The following is a 21,243-nucleotide window of genomic DNA, read 5'->3' on the forward strand; positions in this document are numbered from 1 at the left end:
AATGGTACCTAAGACTTCTAGTGGGACAAGGAAGAAAAGCTTCAGTGAGGAGTGAGTGGCATTTGAGCTGAGATTTGAGAGAAAGTTACGGAGTAGGCAAGTGTAGGAACAGTGCTCCAAAGAGAACACAGCATGTGACAGCACAGAAATGTAAGGGAATATTGGTATTTTCGGGAAACCACAAGTATCACCAGAGCTGTATATTAGAATTGATGGTGCAAAATGAGCAGAAACAAGATTATAATCTTTGCATGGACTTTGAGTGCCATGCAAAGAATTAAAATTTAATCTCGTGGCATTCCATTGTAAAATTTCCACCCAACTGATAGAATTGGATTTGTTTGAAAAACCATTCTGTTAGTATTGTGGAGGATCAGAGCGTAGTGAGAATAGAGGCAGGAAGACTGGAAAAAGATTATTGCAGTATAATAGGAGTGAGACATGAGGGTCGAAATCAGGGCAGCTAGAGCTACAGAAATTGAGAGGTAGGCACAGGTCAAGTGAAATTGAAAAAGGCAAAGTCAGTGGGACTTGCTGGTTAAATACACATGAAGCATGAAATTTCCTTCAATTAAGGTATAAAGCAAGTGATCATATTTTCAATTTTCCTACTCCTTCTTATGAATGTAAAGGATAGTGATATATATAAGCTTTAAATGAATTTATAATAACTAACTAAAATAGATTAGAATATCACAATTCTTTTGGAGATAAGGGAATTAGATATTAAGTGTATTACATTAAGTGATAATTAGACTTGTATTTTCTACCTTTCCTTAAACCCAATCACAGGTATAAGTAAATGTACCTGGAGTGATGCTTTCGTATGCTTTGTTATTACTTTGTTATTTGAACATTTTCAAAGTGCACACTATGAAATTAGATGAGGAAGGGAATGAGATGTAGAAATGAAAACCTATCTTATGCCAATTAAGCTTGCTGTTCTATTTTAATAAAATCATTAGGCAAAACAGCCCATCTCTCAAGGAGAAAGGCACACATCACAGGTACAAAACAGTTTGTGGTCAATACATTCTATATTTTTCTGAATTCTGAGAAATTATAGCATCATGTGCCATTAATAAGTTTATTTATTTATTTATTTATTTATTTAGTAAAATGCAAGAGAGCTATAAGTGAGTTAGTATTATGCAGTTAGACCTCATAGCCTTCCCACTCCCTGACTGGCATCAGTGTGTAGGACTGCTGCCTTTATACAGGAATTTCTTTTGGCTTTCAACATTTTATAAGTAAACAAAAAAATAAATATAAAAAAATAAAAGGGGAAGAAGGTGTTCCAGTCAATGGTTGGAAATGCTGATTTAAACAGTTACACAGGTCACTTACTGTAAGATTTAATTGTCTTTATTATGCAAATGAGAGTTGCAAATTGCTAAGATGAAGATACATTGGGAACAGAGTTCAGCTGTACCTAGTAGGCCTTATATGGCTGGGACAAAACTATGAGAGGTAAGCCAATGACACAGAACATGGATGTTCATTTTATTTTTTTGTCATGTGATCTGACACAGGGTAGAACTGCCAGGTGGAAAAGTATGGGAAAAGGGTATAGCTTAGAAGAGGTGTCTAAAGACAGTGTGGCTCTGGGCCCTAGATGTCCCAGGCAAGTTGAAAGTCGGAGATAAGATACCAGCTCTGAATAGAAATCTGCATCTGAAATTGAGGATCCACACGTTGACATTATGTATAATACATTAATCTATATGCCAAACCAATTTATGCTCACTCCATTTAGTACTTGCCACTGAAAATGAAGACATGAGTGGAAAGTTACTGGATTTTTTTTCCCCCAGTTTTATACTACCATATGACGTATCATTAAGCATTTTATAACCCACATTACAACTTTCAAGTCATTTGCAATTTAATTTACCAGAAATCAGTATCAAGATCAGTGAAAAAAAAAAATTATTGAGAGGCAGGTAAGCTTCAACAGAAATTTTCACTTTTCTACCTATCTTTAAACTGACATCCGCTTTTGTATAATGAAGATTTATAATAACACGGAACTTTATCGGTTTCATTTTCTTGGCGCTCAAGAGACAAATCTTGCACAGACACTCACTTTCTCCCCAAAATAGCCACATTCTTTTATTTGGTGATTCAATACATTTTAAATTCAAATAGTCACCACATAACCTAGGCACAATATTAAGCATTTTACAAGCACAGTATTTTACTGGTTTTCTTTTCAATTGCCAAAGAGTACAATACGTGAATTGGTTAAAGGATATACTTCTGTACATAAAAATATCCATGTATTTATACAAGTGTGTGGAACAGAGTTTAAAGATAATAAAACCAGAACATCGCAATAAATAGGATGTGTTCCTACAGGACAGCAGAGCACACTTTGTCAGGAAGCTATCAAGTCTCTTTTTTCAAGGTGCTTCATGTTCTTCTGAGCTAGGCTCACATTTCCCAAAATAAGGATCAGGGGTTAGTAATGACTGGATCTGAATGCCTATTTTCACGTCACTTTTTATTTGCATCTCCAACAACAGGAGTAAAGAATATGATAATTTATTTCTTTTCAAAAAGTCTTTGCAACTTACCAAATCTATTGATTTCCCACGTCAGTATTTTAAAACGCAGATTAATCTAAGCTCTAGCACCATACAAGAATGAAATACATGTGTTTTTGTCAGAGCAACAATATTTTATATCATCTTTGTTCCTCTGGCTATAACAATTCTGTTTAGAAAAATTTACCAAGCTAAAAATAGTTGATCTAGGTTGTCATAAAAAAGAATATTAAATACCTTTGGTAAAAATAGATATATTTAACAAGATTAGAAAAGCAAACAGTTATAATGTCAAAAGGAGAATATAAAAATGTACACAATGAAACAAATAAATCAACTTATAGATAAAGTGAAGATAAGGCCACTCTTCTTTTCAGGTTTGTCTCTTCCAAACCATGAATGTAGTTCTCTTCTTCTAAATGGTAGAAATTTTAATAAGAAATATGGAAAATCCAGTCTTTCCTATCAGTGTGACACAAGTTTGATTTAGCAACATAGTTCCTTTTCAAAAACCAAGTTTGTAGAACATAGAACACTCTGGTTTACATATGCGAATATAAGGAAAAAATTCCAGATTTCTGTGATTTTAGGCCCAGAACATGGAGCTTGAGAGTTAAGTAAGGCAATAGAATCAGGTGCTCGCTCGCGCAGTTGTTTTCCTGAACTGAATTAACCTAAGTCATATCAAGACAGCTGAAATATAGAACACAGCTAGCTGAGTAAGTACATGGTAACTCTGTAACTAGCAAGTGATCTACAACATTTAATATTTTTTCCATGATCGGAGACCTTTCTCCTGTCATTTGGGCCTCCTCTCGAGAGAGCTGCTGCACAACTCCTAATTCCGGTTGGTGTCTCCTCTTTTAGAACACGCTGTAAATCCTGGAGGATGAAAGGTCCCTGAAGCAAACAACTGAGATTATGGATGGAGATAACGCGGAAGTGCTATCACAGAGCCAGCCGCTGAGCTCCGCTGTCTGGGAGAAGGCCGCGCTGGGCGATGTGGTTATCCTCCCGCGTTCCCTCTGCACACACAGTCACACTCCTCGTGGTGCTCGAGGGCCACATCAGTGAGAGATTTGTGCAACCCCCTCACACCAACCTTTGGTCTCAACTGAAGGACCTGGATGGGAACAATGTAAACCACCTTTAAAAACAACCGATGTCTATAACGTATGATTTCATAGACAAGTAGAATTTCTGATAACAAATTTGGGGCTCAACAAAGATTTATAATTTTTTTTTTTTCTAGTGAAGGCATTAGGAATACATCACCCCCACCCCTTAAAAAATCGTAAATGATCATCATTTCATGAAGGAAAGGATATTTTAATAACAATTTGGAAGGATGCTGCCTCAATAAAGAACAGACTTTAAATTGAAAGACTCACTATGCACTCTTTCTTTTACTCATCTAACGATTCTAGAGAGAATTCCACCTTGATTAAGTATTTTGGAACTGCTACTGCACTATTCATTTTGTTTGTTAGTTTCTTTCACTTGTTCACTTATTCACACATTTAACAAATATTTATACTTGAAGCAGTACACGCAAGTACTGAGATACTGTGAAAAGAAACATGATCACTCTGCAGCTGAGTTTGCTCAATTATGCCACTCATTAATTTTCTTGGCTACACTTCAAGTCCTCTATAAACTTGATGAGATGGATTAGATGTACTTCATAGACATCAGCCTCCGTCACAGCTAACTTTCTGCAGCTGGATCCTACTGTGCAGTATACGGCGGTTTGGCAATAAAAACAATAATGCCTCTATTTAATGAAGTTATTTGCAGTTTGGATTGCTGAGGTTTTTAATAAAATATAGAGTAAAATAGATCCTGATACTAAACACACTTCCTTTTTAACACTGTACAAAAGGATATAGCTATGTATTCTATAAAAGATTATCTGTTTACTGGATTAGAACTACCTATTCACTGTGTATTATATTTAATTACTTATAATAGAAATAATAAAGTTTTAGAAATTGTCTGTTTGGATTATAAACAAAGACTAGAGCATATAAAACATGAATCTGCCTAGTTTCTCTGCTCTCTGGGTATGACACAGATCACATCACAAAGCAACTTCTAAAAGTTCCTGAAAATTTTCATTAATCCAAAAAGGCACAAGTCTTATGACTGTTCTACTTGAAGATTTAAAAAAAAAAAAAAAAATAGAGCATGTATACCTCATTTGGAGAATGTGGTCATATCAAAGGTTAATTAGCTAAATTTTTTAAATGCTTATGGGTGCCAATCAATACAGTAACGTTTTTACATACTTTAATTCGCAAGAATTCTATGAAGTAATTTACAATTACTATTATATTTCATAATTCTATAATAAAAATTATTTTAAAATATATTATTTTAACGTGAAACAATTCAATGACTATTGAATATTATTTTTATGAGTCAGTACTGACTGAAAGTTTTAGCACAACTAAAGGTGACCTCAAATTAACTACTAAGATACTGGTGCTATATTTTTATATCACACTCTCGTTACAAATTGTTTCTGGAATGAGCATAAACGTACAGATAAATTGTAATACTGACATAGCCAATGTCTTAAATTCGCATCTCCACTTGTATACATTTTCCCAGTTGGCAGGGAAAAAAAAAAAAATACTGGAAAAGGTAGAGGTTAGAGAAGCCACCGTATGCAGTCCTAATAGTTGGTCATGCCAGACTACGATCCTACAATCCTTCATTCCTGTAGCAGTGCTTATGTCAAGATGCATAAACCAAATAAAAGCCCTCTTCTCATCCCCAGTCCTTGTCCACTGATGTTCATGGCAATTTACAAATAGCAGAAGAATCTCTTATGCTCTTGTGATGTTAAAGTCTCAGAAAAGAACTTCTATTGTGTGGTGGTGAAGGCATAATTACTGTTTTCCTTCTTAATTGTTTGAAAGTTTTAATTCTAGAAAAGAAATATAGATTTGGAAAATAACCAGCAGGTCCTGGATAATATTAAAGATGATAAATTGGCTTTCAGGACATAGTTTATGACACCAGAAAATAAATGAGGCAAAAATATATCTCACAAAATTTTGAGGGAGAGGTTTAAACTAAAATTACATACAAATCCATTAAAAAATAATCCAGGGAAAAGCTAAAACCAGACATTGTGGAAATAATAGATAAAGTACAGAAAGAATCATCAGGGAATAGATGCACATGGACCATTGGCCAAAGTGTGAAAAGTGCCCTTAAAATTTTGGGTGCCACAGAACCTTGGAGGATGAGACTCATTACTGCAATAAGTCAACTGAATGGTATTTTTTTCCTCTCAAAAAAAAAAACTGATCTATGTAAGAAAAATAAGACTATACTTTGTTATGAAAAAATGAAATTAAATATATGAAGACATAAACAAGGTGAAAATCATTAGGCTGATTAAGAATAAAAATATGATTCTGTTGTCAGCGTATTCTGTAGATCTTTTCGTCAGATAGAGAATACCCTTTCTACCTCTGGGCAGAATTCATTAAATCTTTATCAATCGTTTGCCATAATTGAAGAATAATGCTAGGCACAGCGGGGAAAATAAAGATAAGTGAGAGCATAGCTAGTAAGACCTTGTTCTAACTGTTTTATAAATATCATTCCTTGAATCCTCACTTTGGAAGCTCATTTTACAGGTGAAGAAATGGAGGCACGGGGGACCAAGTAATTTGCTTGTAGTCCCATAGCTAACAAATGTCAGATTCAAACACAGCATGTCTGGCTTTGGAGTTTGTTCTGAAGCACTGCACTCTCATGTGATCTTTGTTCTTCCTTAGTTCTTAATTTGGTAGAAATAAATAAAAATAAATGATAATTATGAAATAGTAAAAGTTCTCCAATAGAAACATCTGTAAGGTCCTACACATGCAGGACTAGTTATGCTGAGATCGGCAAAAAACTAAAAAGTGCTTCAGGAAGAGGTAATATCTAAGTTTATACATATGTAAAGTTCCTGTCTTGCTTCTCTGAAAACTCCTATTTGAGAGATAGCAAAATTTGTAAAGAAAGATGTTTATTTTTTGGCTAAGTGGCTTCTAATAAATAATATCTGGTGATTGTTACGAAAGCAGTAAGAATCTTAATAATATGATAATATTATATGAAAACATTATAACAACAATATCATTCTTATATTTTATGAGACTTTTCATTTTCTAAACTTATTTTTGATACAACAGTTGAACTAAACGCAGTAAAAATGCTAGAGGAAACCAAAAGAGAAAATAATTCAGTTATATTTGTAGTAACACAATGAATGGATAATTAGCTTACTATTTAGGAAGGCTGGTATAATAGAGATAGATGAAGGAGAGAAAAATTAGAACTAAGCTCTGTCTTTGCTTTTGCCTTCTCTGTGAGATGAAATAATCTTCAAACTGAAAATGAGCAAATTACTCATCAAAAAGAATCAAAACCCAAGATAGGCTTCATTTTAAATGAACTAAGTGTCTGCACCTCCAGATTAAAGGTATTCAATGACTTAATGCTTTATGTACTATTTCAAGTCATGTTTAAAAATAATTTAATTGATTTAAGAGTAGTACTAGACTAAGAACTTATTTTCAATTGATAGGACTGAGAAAAATTCAGTCCTCAGAAATTATGAATTATGCAAAAAAAACTTACTTTTTTTTTCATAACCTAATTTGATCACTAGCAAAAAAGATAATCACAGAAAAACTAATGATTCCCACATAGATTGCTTCTTGATTTATGAATGCTACATGATGCTCTTGGAAAGAAGCTAAGATAGAATTGGGGATATTCCAGCACTAACAAAAATGTGTAGTGTATAAGTTCTAAGGTTCCCAAGGCTCAGAAAAACAATAATTACTGACATGTAATATGCTATTTTCCTTAATTCCATAGAATAAAGGAAAAAAAAAGGGTGCAGAATCCATAAAGAGGTTTAAAATGCTATTTGGGGTGACATAAATAATAGGAATATTGGTATAATTATGAATATGTCTTCTTGAGATTTGTGTGCCCACATTGCCCCAAATGGAAAAATAAATATCAAAGATCTCTTTTCTCTAGAATATACAATAATTTATTTCCAAGTTTGTCTTTAAAATATTTTCTCTTCAGATTTTGAAAAGTTGAAAAGTTTCACCCTTTTTTTTACCCTACAAAGAAACACATTTTCTTTTTTTATGTGAGAGATAAATTCACTGACCACCCATGATGTACTATCAGAGTAGATAAGGTTTCAAAATCCTTAATGTCTGGAGTTTTTAGTTAAAGATCCTAATTTAAAAGACGAAAACATGAACTATTTGTAAACTTTTTTTTTTCATGAATGCTACATCTCTTTTCCAAACAAAAATGCATTTCAGATATACTGTTTTGTTATTTTTTAAGACCCAAAACACCCAAAGGAACCCCAAAAGAAATGATATACCTACCTCATGATATTTTTTAGTAACTTTGCTTGGGACACATTGACATTCATTGCAATTGTGGAGACAACAGGCACAGTTTCCACCACAGCGTTTAACCAGGAGACAACCTGGCCAGAAAATGGTGTCGGTTCTCTTTAGTTCTTCCCTTACGGACACCGAGAAGTTACGAGGTGTGCAGCTGTATAATCTTACCTCCTCTTTTAGAAGGTTCAGATCCACTACTATAAGGCATAAAAGAAAGCAAAGAGAAATAGATGTTCATGCTTTGAGCCTGAATGTATTTTATTAAATTCTTTTCATAAAGAAATCTATTTCATGAACAATAACCCTAACAATATCTCTTCTTATTTTAATCAGGGTTTGGGGCTATGCAGAGCGCAAGTTGGACTTTATTTTACAGTAAACAAAGCTCTATTATGACTTAGTGACCAATAGAGATGCCATTGTGCAATATTAAGAACAGAGCCAACAAACAGTTGAGAGCTATAAATAGGAAACTTTATAGAGGAAAAAGAGGGCTACACCTTTTAACCTTAGTAACAAAGTCAACAAGGAGAGCATTGGAGGGAAGAATAGAATGTAAAATGCTGAATTCTTTGATTAAAAAATAAATGTATTTTTTTAAAGGATTACGAGCTCATGCAATTAATGTAATAAGAAGAACTTACAGAAACTTGTCGACAGAACTTACTACAATCTTTCTGGCAATAAGAATCATAAAATGTAAAAAGGAAATGAAGAAAATTGATTTTTGAAGACAGCTGAGTGGACCATGAGGTGAAAAAACATGATACATTTTAAAAGAGCAGAAGTCGTTGGAAAGCACAGCTTCTGGTGCATTAAGTAATTTCTGGCCTTTGAAATTTGGTTTAACTCAGATTTCTATTCTTCCTCTAAAGGAAGGAAGAAATGTCTAACTTATAACCATTGTCTCTGTTCTTTTAACAACTTGGTTAACTAAGTTGTGCTTTATTCTTTAAAAGAATACCTACTTGTGAAGACCAAACAAAATATCCTTTCATCAGATAGTTGCAGTAAATTCTCAAAGAACCATTGTTTTTAACTACAAAATGATATCGTCTCAGTTAAATTATATCCAAATAACATGTAATGTTTAATATGAATTTATATATAACATATAAATAGTAGTTTATTATTATCAGGATAAATTCTCTAACACAATTTTAATTTCTGCTTTATAGCTTTGCCTTTTCCCCCCTAGAAATATTTAAATAAAAACAATTCCAATAAAATTGAGGAGTTTTGGATAATTCCAAAAAATCACAGATTTTTCTATCAAAAATAAAGCTTTTATTAAAATTTAGGAAAAGTTTCTAAAATATAATAGCACTAATTAAATAACTTTTCACTAATATTGGAAACATAAACAAGAATTGAAAGAAAATAAAAAATATTTTCTGGTTAAAGATTGTTTCAAATAATAATCATCACTATGTAATCCAGTTTTAAAAATTAAGGGCCATATTTTAAATAATTTTAAAATGACAAGGTAATTAAGAATAAAATATATTTTTTTTGTGGCTACATTATATTGTATATGTGATCGAATTTTTCCAAAATGTCAAAGAGAGCTAATGCATTTTAAAGAAATATATTATAAATTATGCATATGCAGTCATAAATTCTAAGCACATGTAAACTATATGGTTGACTAAAACCTTGGTCAAGTTTAGAAAAACACCAAAAAAATGCTAATTCTATATGTTCATTTCAACTTCTTTTTCAGCTAAAAAATTATTTTTCCAACTCGATAGAAAATCACTATTTTGAGTAAAGATTTTCTTTTCATCTGAAAACTGATCCTGTGAAAGTAAAGCTTTAAAATATTTAAGGAGAAATAAGTTCTTTTTTTTTTTTTGAGTACTCTAAAAGACCAATTTATCTCTAATAAAATTAATGAGATAAATAGGTTAAATAATGTCACATATTTTACCTGATTTCATTTTGCTGGACTAATAGGATATGTATGTGCTGCTCTTTCATTGTTAAAGCTATATATATGAGCTTATTTGAGTCTTTTTCCAGAAGATACTATCTGGGTAAGGAGAGAGAAAACCTAAAACATGCACACACATACAAAAGCCAGTTGCCAAAATTTGCAATGCTTATTTAAGATTGATACTCCCTTAGAATGTGAATAAAGCTCTTAACTTCTAAAGGATATTCATCTACTGCAAATAGTTTTAAACACACTATTTCATGAAACTAGAAAATCAGACTGTATATGTTCACTTTAAAATGTTTACTTAACCACAATAAAAGGTTAGATAGATTTCCCAAGTGGACTAAGTTATGATACCTGTTACAATGTGAAAATTTAAACACACTTTCAACTTAGCTTCCACTCATTTATCATGTTTGACACAAAAGTCAAAAGCCCTTTTTAAGTACTAGTTAAGCCTGACTTAGAAAATATGTATTGTTATTATTATTTTTTTTTCTGTTGTAGCAAGGTATGAATGAAAATCCAGAACCAGAGGAAAAAAGGGAAAAAAACAAAACAGAAAAGCTTTAATGCAGTCCACTGGGCTATAAAAATACAATAAAGATTTAATACTTGGCATATCTTATTTGAAAGGCATGCTTCTTACTTCAAACTCAACTAAGATTCATTAAAATAAATCCTGTGATTATAAATTGGGGTCACAAATGCTCTAATCATTGTGCAGAACTTTTAGGTAAAAAAGAAAAAAAAAGGGAGAAAGATTATGCTCCAAAGCATACATTTTTTAAAAACTGAACTATAATAATTTGAAAGTTTCCCTCTGCGGAATATTTGTAAAGTAAAACTGAGCCTTCAGATTCCATATTTCCTTTTTCATAACTACCTCCTAAGACAACACATACATTAATTTGTCTTTCTGAAGAATGAACATTTTGAGCATGTCACCAAAGTTATTATTTCTAATACAAATTTTCTTCTTTAGATTCATCAATATTGCAAATTTTACTAAAATGGATAATAGTGGAAAAAAATATGGTCACATTTTACTTAGTTGTTCATTCCTTTGAGATATTCAGCTCAAGAATATTCTGTTACTGTAGTGCAATCTGAGGGTGGTCTTTCCAAGATAAATGTGGTAACACTGTGATATGTTTATTCTGTGGGAAATCTATTTCAGTGTCTAATTAGAAGCATTTAAATGTTTTATTCCTCATTCCTTTGTAGAGAGACTCTTGGGAGGGAAGTTGGTTTTGTCTGTATAGATGATATCCCACACTTGCATTTTAGTTTATGTAAAGTTTAAAAAATATACACTGCTTTTCGCACACTTACTGTATGCTTAAAAAGTTAATAGTTTTGGCAAACTGCAAAGGGCTTCAATTTGGAAAGTGCTAAATGAATATTTGAAAGATTTGGTTCAGGGGTGGGTGCTTTTAAATATATACTAGCTGAGGGCCAAATCTTCATTGAGAACCATGTGGAGAGGTACAGGCATAAAGGCATGGCTAGGAGATAGATTTTTAGGCTCAAATCCTGGGTCTGACTGTCAAAAAACTAGAGCTGAGCTTAGAACCTAGTTTACTCCCTCTGCTTTTTACAGATCAACATGATAATTTACTTCGAATTTGCTAACAAAAGCTCTATTCATGTTGTTTCAGCTAGCTTTGCAGATCTTCATTTTCCTGTTCCTAAGTGGGAGGAAAGGGAAGTATTGTTCATAAGTTATTCATCAAGTTATTCATCAAGGTCAAATCTTATAAATATGTAACAGCTTTCAGCATCTGGACAATATTCGGCTGCCCATGTACTTGAACACAGCTTTCAGATACTGCTGAAAGGAAACCAGGTCTGTTGGCATAGCAAAACACCCGTGGCTGGGCAAGTCTGAGCACGACCTGCTGAGATTAAAGCTCCTCATCCAGAAGGGCTGCAGCCCTTAGCAGGAACGGGCAGGTATAGGGTTTTTTCCTGACAAGATTTAGAAGAACCAGTCTGGTGCGATCTGCCCTTGTGAATTGCTCAAATTAACTAAACCGTGTTCCATCTATATAAATTTTATGGACTGTCGTTCCATTCTCTAAAGTGATGCTGGGTAGACTTCAGTGTTTCCGGCAGACGGAAACAGATTTTTTTGAGTGCATTATACTTATCCAGTTATTTCTATTACATTTTCATTTGTATCTGAGATGGACAATTTCTAATTCTAAGGTTACTAGGAAATTCGCTAACCTTACAGGAAACCCAGTCAACATTATTTCCAATTTCTTGACCACGTGGAATTAAGTTTAGTTAGCAATATTTTCACTCTTGAAGGGAGGAATGCTCTTATGGTCAAAAGTGATCATTTAAGAAACAAATTAATATAGAGAAAAATTATCATGGTGTGGTTTCCATTGGGTCATTATTTTCTTGCCAAGAATCCTATCTTGGAATCTACTAGTTCTATTTCGTAGAGAGTCATTGACATTTTTCATATTATTTAGAAAAGTTTCTAGGCTTTGGAAATGGAATTGATATAATCCTGATCCTTGAGGACATAGTAGATAATGATTTTGATGAAGGTTCCCCTATTCTAGCTCCAAACTTGGTTTAGCAATTATGATAATTTCTCTTGAATCTCTATTTTGATACTTGGGGTATCAAAATACCCCAAGTATTAGGTTGAATAAGCAATGGTTCTTGAGAAATGTAATAAAGGACTTCATCAAAATGATATTTCTGAATTAAAGAAATGACAAGAATTTTCAGCAAAAGTATTCCTTTTAATCTTGCAAACACACCGAGTTATAACTAAGCGTCTCCTTATGTGTAGTTCTATTTAACATGTAAGTATGTTCAAATATTATTAAAATGGGTTAGCTAAATATATCTCTGAAGAATTTAAAACTCTACTCATTAGAATCTATGGCAGAATAATCTGAAACATTAGCTAAGAAAATTAAATGAGGTTCTAATGTGAAGAGAGAGCTTACCTCTAGATTTTCTTCCAAAAACAAAAGCCTTGCCAAGAAGTTGCCAAGTTGGCCTGTATAGATCTTCTAAGTCCAACTGCCACCTATCTGGTTCAAGATACCGAATAAGGTCTTCCAAGGTACTAAAGGCAGTGACAGCGTTATTAAGCAGGTCCAGTGGCAAAGCTGAGGGGGGTAACACTGAAGGACTCACAGCTTCTGTGAATTGCTGAAAGTAAAAGGAATCCTATGTTAACTGTTTTAAAAATGACAATGTATTCCTCCTGGACTCATGCATGAGGTTAGACTAAAGCTATAAACACATGAGAAGTGAAATTATATTCAACTCCAGTTAGAAGTAATTACTTTGCAAAGACTTCATATAGATGAACTCTGACAGATTTTCTGTGCAAGCAATGAGAAAGACATTAACTTTCATACCAGAAGCCAGAGTAGATGTGGACATCTGTTGCTTAAAAAACAAAAAACAAACAAAAAACTGTCTCCATGGTTCAATTTCAGACTTATAATGAAAACTATAGTATGGTTTAGCAAATTTTTGTTTCTTAGTTTTCCACTTTTCATTTTCCTCAATCTTGGAAATCACTAGGTAGTTATGCAATGTCAGATGAATTAAAATTTTAATAAAAAATAATTAGTTAACTCAAAGAATTATGACAAAATGTAGATAAAAAGCTTTTGACATTGGAGAACTTGTTAATCAAGATAGAAAACTCCTAAACAATAACACATAACTAATAAATTTGCCTACAATTGTATTTAATGAACAGGATTAAAAGACAACAGGATAACACTTTGGTAAACTACCTATCACAGGATTAGTACCTAGAGTATACAATAAAAAAAGGACAAACAATTCGATAAAAAATGGGCAAATTACAGACAAGAAGTGTGAATGGTCAAAAGACATATAAAAAACATGTAAAAATTCATTAGTAATGAGAGAAATGCAAAACAAAGTGAGGTATTTCACATACAAAAAAGGAGATACAATTTCACATACATAAGATTGGCAAGCATTTAAAAGAAAGGATTGCCAAGGATGTAGGTGAATTGGAATTTCTTGCTCTGCCTGTGGAAGTGAGTGTTAACTGATGCGACCACTTTAGTTTACACAGGATACTAGAGTTGAAGATTTTTATGTCGCATGTCTCTGTAATTCACTTTTGAGGTTTATTTGTGCGCATGGGAACATATGCAGTTACATTCATCGTAGTGTTGTTTGAAATAGAGAATTAGTGAAAACAACCTAAATGCCCATACACAGAGCAATGGATTAAAATACATCATTTTAAATGGCAAGCAACAACATGAGACAATAATTTCAATAAAAGTTCAATAAGAACCATCCCGATTTTTAAAGCAGACTAAGGGTAGGGAATGGTAGGTCAGAATTGAAATCAAAATAGGCAAAACAAATAAATGAACAAGTGCTCAACTGAGTTGTTTTATTATTATTATTATTATTATTATTATTATTATTATTATTTGCAGAGAAGGAGAGAGGGAGAATAATGAAATAAAGCATGCTGATTGATGTTCATTATCATTGTATTTTATAATAACAAACAATTGGGAAAGAATCTAAATTTACAGTAGTTGGAATAGTTAATTACACTGTACTCATAAACTGAAATAGCGTACAGCCTTTAGAAATGAGGTCCTCTAGGAATCTGTATTAACAAAAGAAATTCTTACTATGTAGTAAATGACTAAAAACAGCTATATAAATGTAGTGTAAACATACCATGATTTCAACATACATAAATTGAAACAAACAAAAAATCAACAGTGCGTAACATTTCAGGAGTGTTTATTTAAGGGAGAATGGATGATTTTAATTTTCTTCCTTATACATATCCATGTTTTCAACATTTTCTATTATAAATATGGATTCCTTTTGGAAGTGAGGTCAAAATAACAACATTTGTTATAATAATAAAAAAAAACTATTATATCAGCTCTTCCTTTTTTTCCTCATTGCATCCTGGGCTAGATACGGAAAACCATGTACTATATATAGCAGCCTCCAAGTTTGTCTCCTTGCCTTTAATCTTTCCTTATTCCTTTTATTCTATGCCGCATAACCCTGGGTTAATCTACCTAAAATAAGTTATCACGGATCATGTGATGAATTTGGACAAATGCCTATAGTGATTTCTCATCTGGAGGATGAAATCCAAATTCCTTACCCTGCACTCAGGAGCCTTACCACCTGACCTTTGCTGCCCTTTCCCATCTAATCCTCTACTCATCAAAGACATGCACATTTTGTTCCAATCAATCTAGTCTCTTCACTAACTACTGCACATGTCATATTCATCTCAGACCTTGTACTTCTACCCATGCTAAATGCTGCTCCCCTTCTCCCATATGCAAAACCCTCCCTCCTGTGATCCACATAATAAATCTCTACCATTTCTTGAAACTCAATTCATCCATGAAACCTTACTCAATAACAGGGCCATCATTGTCCCATATATCTCAATTGTGTCAATTTGAAAAAGAATCCCTCTCTGAGCTATTTTGTGGGCACAGGGCTTGAAAAGCAGAATCTGTTCTGTAAATTATAAAAAAGGACAACCATTCTCTGGGCAAGCACAACCCCTTCGTGGGCTCACTGCTTCACGGGTATAGAGTCTTTGCACACAAGGTGAGGAGTGTGGGGGTGGAAGGTAGGAAGGTAGGGGTGTGGGATGGATTTTTCTAAAGCATAATTGGCAGACATGAGTGTGGCAGTCTTGGGTCAACAATAATTTTATTCTTATTTTAAAGATCTAATTTTAATAATGTCGAGATTCTAGCTAAAATATTAGTACATGTTTATATCAAGTAAAAACTAAGGGTCAGTAATACTCAAAGAATAACTGAGTTATTACTCATGACTATGACAGTATAAAACAAATTGAATGTCATAATCTGTACACAGAGAGTAAATGTATAGAAAGCTAATACATAAAGTATATATTATTCATTAAAGCGTCAGAGCACAGATGTATATTTTATACATGGTATAAAATTGTTTTTTAAACTATTTTCAATTAGACCATAATCCAGGAATAAGTTGGCTTACTTTACTTCCATGTCCGTTGGAGACTCCGCGTACAGCATTCCTTTTAAAGCAATAAAAAGCTCCTACTGAAATCAATATTGCTGAGATAAAGTTTAAAGTATATATATATATATACTTTATATATATATACATATACATATTTTATATATAAATATATACATATATACATATATACACATATATACATATACGTGTGTGTGTGTATATATGTGTAATAATGTCATGTGTGTGTGTATGTGTATATATATATATATATATAACTCTATATATATATATAGAGAGAGAGAGAGAGAGAGGAGAGAGAAGGAACCAAAACAAAATAAGCCTGTAATATTGACAAACAAAATAGGCACACCTTGCGTTCAATGAAGTATCAGAATATCAATCCCTTCAAATGTCAAAGCTTGGGAGAAAAGGACTTGGCATATATTACTGCGTGTATATATATAGGTTGCTGTTACAAATCTTCAAGCTTTTAAATATTGAAATTAAAATAAGATAAAATTTTAAAAGATACACACACACACACACACAGAGCAGTACCCGCTTATTCAAAAAAACAGGATGGGAGAATCAACTCACTTCCCTTGGATTTAAAGAATCATCCCCTGGACAGAACAGAGGAAACAGTGTTTTTATTTAAGGGCTTTCTTGTGACTGTCACCCCACCCACTGCTTCAAGGAACAACCAAGTCCTTCACTTTCAAAGTTCTGCTTTTCTAAGTTGTCAAAAGGGATTTTCAGAGAAAAGGGGGAGCAATGTAAAAAAAAAAAGTTAGAGGGGGAAAAAAATGTCCTCTATATTTTTTTAAGTTTTAACTTTTCTTTCAACCAAAAACTCCTCTTTTCAGTACAGGTTCATAGCCTCTCCCTCCTGCCCCGTCCCCCACCATTTAGTGTCTAGAAAATTCTAACAATATCTCTGTTACTTAAAAATACTTATGATTGGGTTAAGTGCCTCAAATTGAATTGTATTTTCACATTCTCCATCCCCTATCTCTTTTAGTCACCATAGAAATAGATATTTATTACAAAGTTATGAATTGTTCTAAGACTCTTTAGTGGATGACAATGATCAGGAAGAAAAAGCAAAGTTTTTTGGTGTTCCGTAACGCAAACAACTTGCACAGTTTTTCTTTTTTCTTTTTTTTTGGTGTTCTGTAAATCAACACCACTACTTTAGTAAGCCAGAAGAAAGCTTTTTTTTTTTTTTTTGCTATAACATACAGGGTAGCAGTGATAACAGGAGTGGATAACCTAGTCGTAGGCTACATCCTTTCAGGTACATTACTCTAAAAAGATAGATTGTGAAAGAGCAGAAAAGGACTATGAAATCTCTATGCAATGAAGTGCCCTGTCAAACCATGCAGTTCTAAAGTGTCTGTACCATGTGTTAAGGTACAGACACTTAAAATGAGGTCTTTTAAATTCCCCGGTGAAAGTCATTCTGAATGATAGTATGAGATGAGAGAAGAACTCTGTTCAGAAGTCAAGGAGCCTGGCCAGTAATCTTGGAGCTGCCCCCAGAATTTGGGCAAATACTGTGACCCTCTGAGCTTCATTTTCCTTCTCTGTAAAGCATGGCTGCTAAACTCAGTGACTTTTAAGTTTCTTTCCAGCTTTTAAATTTCAGAATTTTATGTAATCCTATATAATTGCTAGAGGGTCCATTTCCTCCACATCCTCGCCAACACTCACTATCTCTTGTATTTTTGATGATAACCATTCCAACAGGTGTAAGGTAGTATCTCATTGTGGTTTTGATTTGCATTTCTCTGATAATTAGTGATGTCGAGCATCTTTTCATGTACTGTTGGCCACCTGGATGTCTTTTTTGGAAACATTTCTTCTATTCAGTTCCTCTGCTCATTTTTCAATTAGGTTTTTTTTTCTTCTTGTTGTTATTGAGTTGTATGAGTTCTTTATATATTTGGAGTATTAACCTCTTATCCAATATATGGTCAGCAAATATTTTGTCCTGTTCCACAGGTTGCCTTTCATGTTGTTCATGGCTTCTTTTAACCTACAGAAGCTTTGTAGTTTGATGTAGCTCAACTTTTTAACTTCTGGTTTTATTGCTATGCTTTTAGTGTCATTTCCAAAACATCCTTATGCACTGCAAGTGGGAATGTAAATTTATTCAGCCACTATGAAAAACAATATGGAAGTTCAACAAAAAATTAAAATTAGAACTACTGTATGATTTGGCAATCTCACTTCTGGATATATATCCAAAAGAAAGAGGATACTGAAAAGTTATCTGTACTCTCATGTTTATTGTTCCATTTTTAACAATAGCCAAAATATGAAAACAACCTAAGAATTCATCAACAGATGAATGAATAAAGAAGATGCGGTGTACTGTATATTACTCAGCCATGAGAAAGAAGGTAATCCTGAATCTGTGACAACATGAATGAACCTTGAGGGCATTATGCTAAGTGAGATAACTCAAACAGAGAAAGACAAATACTGTATGTTATCACTTATTTGTGGAATTTAAAATAGTTAAACTCATAGGAACAGAGAGTAGAATGGTGGTACACGGGCTGGGGAGCGGAGGACCTGGGGCAATCAATGTTGGTTAAAGAGTATAAACTTTCAGTTAAAAGATAATAAGTACATACACAGTATCGTGATAACAGTCAACAATACTGTATTATATACTTCAAAGTTGCAAAGAGGCTAGTTCTTAAATGTTCTCACCACAAAACAGAATTGATAATTATGTGACTTGATAGAGGTGTTAGCTATGGTGACAATAATACTGTAATATATAAATGTATCAAATCAACATGTCTACACCTTAAACTTACACATGTTCTATGTCGATTATATCTCAATTAGGGGGAAAAAAAAAAGACAGAAATAGGTCCATCAGACCTTCAGCAAAATGATCTGGAAAGTTTCTAAACAAACATACTATTTAATAAATCTGCGGTGGGACTGAGGTCTCTATTTTTTTTCTTTAAATATTCCTTGTTGCTTTAGATTATCAGTGAATTTTGAGGAAAACGGCCCTATAGTACAACTAATATAAGTCAACATTGATTTTTTTTCTGTCCTGAGAGCACATACAAGTTTACCCTGCCTTTTAAAAATACAAATATCCCTAGAAAGGCATATCTAGCTAATGAATGGGAGCTGTGTGGATCTAAAAATCAGAAGAAAACAGGTTCATGTTTAGAGAATTGATATCAATATTTTTCAAATACATAGAGACACATGCTATGTTATGGGCTGAATTATGTCCCACTAAAATTCTAACGTTGAAATCCTATCCCCCCAGTATCACAGAATGAGATTGTGTTTGGAGACAGGCCCTTTAAAGAGGTAATTCAGTTTAAACAATGTCATTAGGGTGATCTCTAGTCCAATAGGTCTGGTCCTTGTGAGAAGAGGAAATCTGGACACAGATACACACAGAGGAAGGACTGCTTAAAGACACAGAGAGAAGACGGCCACCCATAAAGCAAGCTGAAAAGTCTCAGAAGAAACCAATCTTGCTGACACCTTGACTTCGAACTTCTAGCCTCTGGATCTGTGAGAAAATAAATTTCTGTTATTTAAGCTATGCAGTCTGTGGTATGTCTTTGTAAAGGCAGCACTAACAAATTAATACATACTGTCATCAACTTCTCAACCTAAAATCTATTACAGCAGCAAAGAAAGGTTAATATTATACTATGTCTGTTAAATTATTTAACAAACATTTATTAAAAGTCCTATGAGATGGCCACTGAGAACAAGGCAGACCAAAATAATCACCCTTGGGAAGCTTAGCCTTAATAAATCAAGTATTCTGTATCATAGGAGAGATTTTTTCCCTGGCCAAAACAAAGCCAAACTGAGAATCTGCTGTTAGGAATCACATAAGTAACCCAACAAGTATCACAGAAATCCTGGTGAGTGTGGACCACAAAAAGTAAACTTCATATGAAAGAATAACTGAAAAACAAATATACTTCTACTTTTATTAAAAAAACAAAAACAAAAACAAAACAAAACAAAAAAACCTGGCAGCCCAGATGTTCAGACAAAGTCTGAATATTCAGTGGCCATATGCATCTATGTTACAAGCTCAAGACGGCAAGTTTGGCTCTAGAGTAGGTTCCCTTACTGTCTTCTCTAGCATTACTTTTGAAAAATCAACATCTTAGTGTTTTTGTATTTTATTATGGCTACCATAAATATTTTATGCACTTATTATCACATTTTCCTTTTTTAGAAAAAGAAAAGCTGACTTCCTGTTTGGAATAGTGCTATATGAACTGCTTAAAATTTCACAATAAGTAGCCACTTACTTCTAAAAAACTATAGCTTGTCTTTTTTATTAGGATTTTTGTGGTGAGTGCAATTTTTAAAACACAACATTTACAATGAATCTTCCCTGGACAAATACACACATACCAATGTTTACCTTGAGTAGCATAGCAACTGTTGCAAAACTTTTAGGGCCTACAAAGATTTATGTTGCAGCTTTCTAAGCCAACTGCATACAGTACATTTCAAACTGATAATGAGCCTTTCACTTCATTCATACCTAACAGAAGGGTTAGGAATGCAGATTAGGTTTTATTGTTGTAGTTAATAAAAACAAAAGAACAACAAAATAATAATCCAGGTGTTGTAAGAGAAGAAAAAACAAAATTCGGTCTCGTGTTACATCACTTCTTAAAGGTGCCTCCAATCTCATTTATACAATGTCAAGCTGATATATTGTACATAGGTCTGACTTTTAAAGAGCTTAAGAAGCAGACAGGGCATGCAGACAAAAATGCGTGCCAGGAACAACTGACGGGAGGTTCTGTAAAGACACAAGAATGCCCCGGAACAATTCATTTAAACATGCTCCTTTGTCCTTTCCCCCTGTTCTTATCTGGATTCATCCAAAAAGTTATCTGGGTTATGTTTTTAAATTATTTTTAAGCCAGCAAAGAAAAGCAAATGCTTGCATTCTTACTGAAGAACAGATGTTTTAATACTGTGCGGGTAATGCAGATTATATATTTAAGTGAGAAATCCTAGGGAAGGTGGCCAGTCATATTCAAATCCAGCCTTAATATTGAGAGGTTCTTAATGAAAGAGTATGATAATTGAATAAAACTTGACGTAACTATCCAGCCAATCACAGTGACACTTAAGTATGAAAAGCAAACAATGTTTATCATCCCACACCTAAAAGCAATTTCAAGACTCAAATTGATCTTCCAAAGCTATGAGTTTCATGGTTTTAGGCAAACCCTGAGTAGCAGCAGTATTCCAC

At 33.3% G+C, this 21,243-nt stretch overlaps 1 protein-coding gene across 3 annotated transcripts in view; it reads right to left on the bottom strand.

Annotated features, from left to right (window-relative positions):
- Positions 1-2,086: 2,086 nt before the first annotated feature.
- The window catches only part of PDGFC (platelet derived growth factor C), a 162,953-nt gene continuing 143,796 nt past the window's right edge, over positions 2,087-21,243 (bottom strand). For all 3 annotated transcript variants that reach the window (XM_039876224.1, XM_039876222.1, XM_039876223.1), the window contains 3 exons: positions 12,905-13,112; positions 7,970-8,187; positions 2,087-3,669 (listed from right to left, as the gene is read on the bottom strand). In XM_039876224.1, the coding sequence (XP_039732158.1) occupies positions 3,553-3,669; positions 7,970-8,187; positions 12,905-13,112 (543 nt within the window). In that variant the 3' untranslated portion in view covers positions 2,087-3,552. The remainder of the gene's footprint in view (positions 3,670-7,969; positions 8,188-12,904; positions 13,113-21,243) is intronic.

Source organism: Pteropus medius, unplaced genomic scaffold (genome assembly GCF_902729225.1).
Source record: "Pteropus medius unplaced genomic scaffold, Ma_sr-lr_union100, whole genome shotgun sequence".
In the NCBI taxonomy this organism is placed as follows: domain Eukaryota; kingdom Metazoa; phylum Chordata; class Mammalia; order Chiroptera; family Pteropodidae; genus Pteropus; species Pteropus medius.